The following is a 7093-nucleotide window of genomic DNA, read 5'->3' on the forward strand; positions in this document are numbered from 1 at the left end:
GGCATTACTTTCTCCCCATGAATAAACGTTTGGTGCTGACTATGAGAGGAACTTGAAGATCCTTGGCTTCTCTCCCTGCCTTCCATTCAGGCAATGTCCTCTGCTTTCTCTTCTGGGTTCTGTTGACTTCCATCTCCTGGCTCCTGCCTTGCTTCTCTCTCTATGTCTGAATTTCTCATGCTTATAACAGAATCCACTATTCTGGCTTAAGGCCTTCTTTTATTCAGTTGGTCCACATCTTAACTAAAATTACATATTCAAGAGTTCTGATCTAACATGGGACACACCCACAGGATACTGACAATGAATGGGTATATTTATATGGCAGTGGGCACGGGAGTTGCTGAAGGCAGCGAGAGGGAAGAGGAGGTATGATATGGGGGCATTTACAGGACTCGGAGTTGTCCTGAATTATATTGCAGGACAGATGCAGGACATTATAAATCATGCCATAACTCACTGAATGGTCTGGGAGAGACTATGAGCTACAATGGAAACTATAATCCATGCTGTGTGGCAGTGCTCCTATGTATTCATCAATTGCAATGAATGTACCAGACTAATGAAAGAAGTTGTTGATAAGGGAAAATTGCGGGGTGTGGGAGTGGAGCATATGGCAACCTCTTATATTTTTTAATGTAACATTTCATGTGATCTATGTATGTTTTAAAAATAAATAAATAAATGAATGAATATATATATATATATATTATATTATATTATATGTATATATTTCAATCCACCCTGAATGAAGACAGGCTGGCACGGCAGGCAGAGAAATCACAGACATGGGCTCAGAGACAAGAGACCTTGGAGCAGAGGCCAGAGCCAGAGGTCCAGAGGGCAGAGCCATGGGCCCAAGGGACATTCCACAGGTCACAGAGATGGCTCCAGGCAATGAAACCTAACAGAAGATCAGGGTTTCAGAAGTGCTTGGGAGCAGTGCTTCCTGGCTTCGTTCCATTCTCTTTTTTGAAATTGGAATGTCTACAACTTTTATCCTATGCCTGCCCACCCTGGTAGTTTGGAATCAGCAAACCTGTTTTTCTTGTTATTGGTCCATAGATAGAAATGAACAGATCCTGCCCAGAATGTCATACATACTGGATTTAGGTGATTGAGGTGATGGCTTGGGACTTTTGAGCCAATGACACTGAAATGAAGTTTAGGAAATGAGTTGGTGCTATAATTTGTTTAGATATTTGGACATGTTGGGATGAGGAGAATTTATTTTTCCATATCAGTAATTAAGTTTCTTTGGGGTTGAAGTGTATACACTATAGACTGAATAATAGCATGAAAATACCTGGTTTTCAACTCTGGAACCCATGCCTGTTATGTCATATGAGACATAACTGTAGTTTGTTTCATGTAATTCAAGATGAGAAATTATCCCTAGTTTTAAGGTTGGGACATAAATGAAATTACATATATCCCTAAAAACAGGAGGCAGGATAATGTGACAGTCCTACAGGCAGCTGCAATGTGAGGAGAGAGCACAGAGACATTTGGAGAGCTGGTCTTGAAAGCTGGAGTGATGTAGTTTGAAAGCAAGTACTTCTGGCAGCCACCATGATCTGCTAGAGGTGAGGAGCATGTTCTCCCAGGGAGTGGCCAGAGGGAGTGTGGCCTCCCAGACACCTTGATTTCAGCCTCCTGATACAATTTCAATTTTCTAGTTTCCAAAACCATGAGAGAATTAAATTGTTACTGTAAGTCATCAAGTTTCTTTAAAATTTCTTAAAGCAGCCTCTTAAAGTGAATTAAATCATTAAAATTATAAATAATGAAGAATAAAATGCAGTTTAGGAAGAGATATGAAAATACTAACAATGGTAGGACCCTAGCAACCTTATTACATCATTAATAAATGATGAATAATGCAGGCTAAAAGGCATTTTTTGGAAGGCATATGAAAATACTCTTAACTGTAGGAAATACGTATATTCTATGTATCAGGTTCAGCTAATGGTATTTTATATGTGTTACTTATTTGGTCTCACAAAAACGCTACAAAATTTGTACAATTATTATACCCATTTTACATCTGAGAAATCTTTGCCACTGAGAGATTAAATAATTTACTCAAGGACACAAGAGTAGAAAGAATCAGCAGTGTAAATAAATGAATAAATTAAAATCCGAGGAGAAAGAGTAATGGGGAAATTTGCACATATTTAAAATTAGGAATAGAAAATTTAAGAATGGACTTTAATAGGAAAAGAATGACAGATTTTTCTATCTTTTCAAATTTTGTTTTATTATCAAAAGTAACTATAGAAGGGAGCAAATGCATTGGACTAAGCTATAAAATACACTCAGGAGAGTCTTTGCAGAATGACCTGCCAGAACCGAACGTAGAGTACATAAAGAGGCAGAGTGACTGACACTTTCTTTCTGTCTCTGTAGAACCTGTGATGGTCAGGATTATGTCTTTATATAAAATCTGGAGGAAAATAACAAGGACCAGAGGAAGGAAAGGAGAATGAGAATGAGTCAAAATAGGAAATTTTAAATAAGAAGGCACAGGGAAGAGGTAGTTGACCCATTAGGGTGGTAAACCCTCTATTCTGGGCTTTTATTTCCTCTTTCAGAGACTGAAAATGCCCATTAGAAGAAGCTAGAATTAGTCAGCCAGGTGGTGAAAGACATGTGGTCCTGTCAACCCAGAGACAGGCTGATAACCAGCTAGCACACATGAGAAGGAAATTAAAGACCATAGGATCTATCTCAGCCAGTGCTAAGACTACCTGCCAGAAAACTGTAAACCAAGATAAAGGCCAGCCAAATCAGTCCATCCTCCCCATGTGAACAGACTCCACAGCTAACCAAAAACTCAGTAACATAGCTTTTATATTATTGAGTTTTCGGCATAGTATATTACCTTGCAGTAGCTAACAGATAAATTATCATCTTTTAAATTGCTATCCATTCTTATACTATATTCTCTTCACCCTGCATTGACTTATTTTCTATCACTTCAAATTAAATAGTAGATATTTTAATTATACATATTCATGCTTTTTTCCCCAACTATGATGACAGGAGTGATTTTTGCAACTGGCAGATTAACGACACAATGAAAACTTAGAGAAAGAGCATTTATGTGTGTAGGACATTTTAATGTATTCTGCTCAGGGTTGATGAGATATTTACTGAAACTAAATTATATCCACCCTATTTTGATATCATTGTAGAAATAATACTAGAATATCTGGAATTCTTTCACTTTTACACTGGACGAATATGGTGACTAATAGTCTTTGAAAGTATTCAGGTTACACCAGCCTTAATAACCATGATTTCTTTCACTGCTTAATGTATGTTTAAAGAGAGAGCTGTCAATTGAAAAATTTCAGGAGGAAAGCTATCACTTCCTTCATGAGGGACAGACTTAAAGAATTATAGAATTGCCTTTGAAAGTATAAGAATGCCTCAAAGAGATGGAGAGAAGAAAAAGGGTAGCAGTATTGGAGTCAGATTTTCAGATACTCTATGAATGTATGAACATATACTGTTCTAGTTTGCTAGGCCAGTAAAATGCATATATCCTGAAATGGATCAGATTTACAATAGGAATTTATTACTTACTAGATTATAATTTTCAGTCTGAGAATAATGTCCAAATCAAGGCATCATTAAGCAAAGCTTTCTTCCCAAAGACAGGCTGCTGGTGATCCTGGAGGTCTTTGTCACACGGCGGGGCACACAGGGGCATCTACTGGTCTCTCCCTTCCCTACCTGGACACATTGCCTTCAGCTTCTTGCTTACTTGGCTGCCTTTTTCTTTGTCTGAATTCATTCTCCTCAAAAGGACTCTAGTAACAAAATGAAGACCCATCAGGGGCAACCTTTAAATGAAGTAGCTTAATCAAAAGCTCCTACAGACAATAGATTTCATGGTAAGTCTAGATAATCATAATTTTCTAGGTTCCATACGGTCCTAAACCACGTTATTTATTTAAATTATTTACTTATTATTTTCTTTTTTTACAAATATTGAACATACAACATTTGAGATGTAGCTTTTTCACTTAACATTTTATCTGTGAACTCAGACAATAGCAATTAATTTTCATTAATTTCCTCTCTCAAATACTAAATGCTATATTCTCTAATATAGGGTTGGTCTCAAATTACACAAATGTGTGTATGTTTTAATCTTTTTCTACAACAAGGATTGTTGTTACAGTATGAGCTTTGGACGTGATATTTCACATAGGGTATATGATGATGTGAATTCAAATCCTCTAACAATTTAGATAAAATTCAATTTTAGTGAGTGTTATACTTTAGCCATTTTATAACATAGCCATAGATAAAGGTGATGTTCATAGGTATATGAACATTGGTGCAAAACTTTACATCCAACCTGATATCAACATAATTCATGTAATTAGTATCATCCCCTATGACATAAGCATTCCTTAGAGAACATGGATATTAAAGACATTCACAAATATATTTGATGCCAATAATAAATGAAAATATGTATCTAAAGAGAAAAAAAGGAAGGTCAAGTAAGAAAATTACCTTCTCTTTCATTACTAAACAGGCTTGGATGAAAAGCAGGGTCCAAGCAAGGAAAAAGTAAGGGAGAAAAATGATGTTTCATGTGTGAATATTTGTGTATTTAGAATCAAGGATTTACTATTTGGTAGGTCCAAAGTTAGAGCATGATGGCAGAGAAAGAAGGAGAAGGAAGAATAAGGAATTAAGATGGTGAATTTTTCAGTATTTAGTAGACATGTAAAAGAGAGAATCAACCCAATATGGTGCAAAACATACCGGACTTTTACCCAGAGGTTAAGAAACAAATTATTGACCCAGTTATTTGACCTACCCATGAAACACAGGCAGATTTCTACAATCCCCTAAAATTTGCAGTGTCTCACACAGATGGAGGAAGCAAAGTTCAGGGCTGTGTGAGGAGGAAGCAGCTGCTGCTGCAGGACTCACTGACCTACATCACCGGGGAGGAGGTTTATGTTCGAGGCTGAACCACTGTGGGAGGACTAGTACTCCACTGCTGACAGTAATACGTTCCCAGATCTTCATCCTGGACGCCGTTGATGGTGAGAGTGAAATCTGTTCCAGACCCACTGCCACTGAATCTGTCAGGGACCCCAGATGGCCGGTTGGATGCAGCATAGATGAGCAGTTTAGGAGCCTGTCCTGGTTTCTGGTGGTACCAGTATAAGTAGTTGCTAACACTCTGACTGGCCTTGCACTTGAGGGTGACGGTCTCTCCTGCAGATGCAGCCACAGAGCCTGGAGACTGGGTCAGCATGATGTCCCCACTGGCACCTGCAGTCAGAAAAGAAGATTGATCATACATTGAGTCACAGGTACATAAAATATATATCTAAATGTAGCTGTCCTTATTTTTCATATATAGTCAGATCTGCTTTAGATTCTCTAACTTTATGAAGATACTGCTCTTCTAAACCTCTCACCTGAGACCCAGAACATCAGGAGCACGAGCAGCTGGGCCTGTGACATCATCGTGCTCAACCGTCTGCTGCACTCAGTCCCCGACTCAAGGGAAACCTCATTAATAGAGCTCTGAGCAGGAAACAAAGTCCCCAAGGAGCCTATGCAAAGCATCAGAGAGGATAAAGGCAAACGTCCCTGTGCAGTGAGTTGTGAAGACAATAATGGAATGAGATCAAAATATCATGAGCACATGAAATGCAATTGTACATCAGCAAAAAGCTCAAAAATTAACTTAAGACTCTAATATTCAATAAAGTACAGCAAAATAGCCTAATTTAAAATCCAAAGTTCCTGCAATAATGTGAAATGATAAATTAATTTTAGTATTATTTTACTTTGTATCTGTGCATCTGTAATTAGATAACATAATTTTATAGATATCATACCAGAACCTATGTGGAATATTCATATCACTAGATAGAATGAAGATATAATACAAAAATGATATGTATATATCACTCTATTCTAAAATTTAAATACATATTTGTATTTCCTCTTGGAATTCGAATAATCACCTACATATAACCAGAACCAGACCACTGTGTTGCCCTCAATCCAAACACTATATCTGAAATTGCCTCACCAGTTCCTTACAAGTCACCATCAGCACTGTCTTTTAGGCCATTCAGTTTCTCTAAACAACAACAAAAAAAAGCTATTAGCAGAAGTAAAGTGTAAGATCTCTACCTAGTGGTATTACATAAAATAGCTTCATCTCCCAGGGTCTGATAGAGCAGTTTCTTCATTTATTCCTATCTCAAATCAATGATTTTTATAAAATTATACAAATAACAATATCATGGAAAATGTTAGGCATAGAGTATCAATTTTAAAAATCCCTGACTTCATAAAACTTTACTTTTACTGGAAGGAACAGGCAATGAACAACTAACATTTCTGCAGCCACTATCCTGCTTCTCTTATTCTCCTCCTCTGTAGCAATAGGGAAGATAGGTGGAGAAATGTGAATCCAGGTCCATTTCATGACACAACCCTCTCCATGAACAGAATCAGAAGGAGAGAAAATAATCGGGGAAGTGTAACCATTTCATAAATTAAAAAATACTTTCTCTCATGAGTTCAACTTTTCCTCCAAAGAAACCTCCTTAATGCCCCCAAGGGGTAAACTGAATACAAATATTTTATTGATAAGATATTTCAAAGTGAGTTGGGAGGTCATTTCAGGGGTTACCTTTGCACACCTCTGAGAAGAATTGCCCTGATTGCCACAATACAATAAACAATGACTCAAGCAGGGGTGCTCCTGAGGGCTCTAGAATCATCTGGACACTAGGCATGGCACACACACCCAGGAAATCAAAACCACTTTGGTTGGCCTTATCTCGGAATGTATGTTAGCCTATCTCTCCAATATAACAGAATTAGATGCACTTATAATTTTCTTTCACATGGTTCTTCTGCCCCCTGTTTTTCACCTATTATTAGCACTTTATTAAATATGTGTCAAGACCTATGTATTTCAGCTAGTCATGAGCCTGTTGAGCCTGTGAATCTCACCAAAGTTGCAGCCAACACTAACTCTCCAGTTTTCCAGACACATTCAAGACAATTAACAAAATGATGATGATGCACAATG

The 7093-nt window shown here is 37.5% G+C and overlaps 1 gene segment (V, D, J or C); it reads right to left on the reverse strand.

Annotated features, from left to right (window-relative positions):
- Window positions 1-4984: 4984 nt before the first annotated feature.
- LOC131273828 (immunoglobulin kappa variable 1-39-like) lies at window positions 4985-5538 on the reverse strand. The segment is given in 2 exon segments: window positions 4985-5307; window positions 5457-5538. Coding segments are annotated over 2 exon segments (372 nt in total).
- Window positions 5539-7093: the final 1555 nt, after the last annotated feature.

The sequence above is a fragment of the Dasypus novemcinctus genome, chromosome 17 (assembly GCF_030445035.2).
Source record: "Dasypus novemcinctus isolate mDasNov1 chromosome 17, mDasNov1.1.hap2, whole genome shotgun sequence".
Taxonomy (NCBI): domain Eukaryota; kingdom Metazoa; phylum Chordata; class Mammalia; order Cingulata; family Dasypodidae; genus Dasypus; species Dasypus novemcinctus.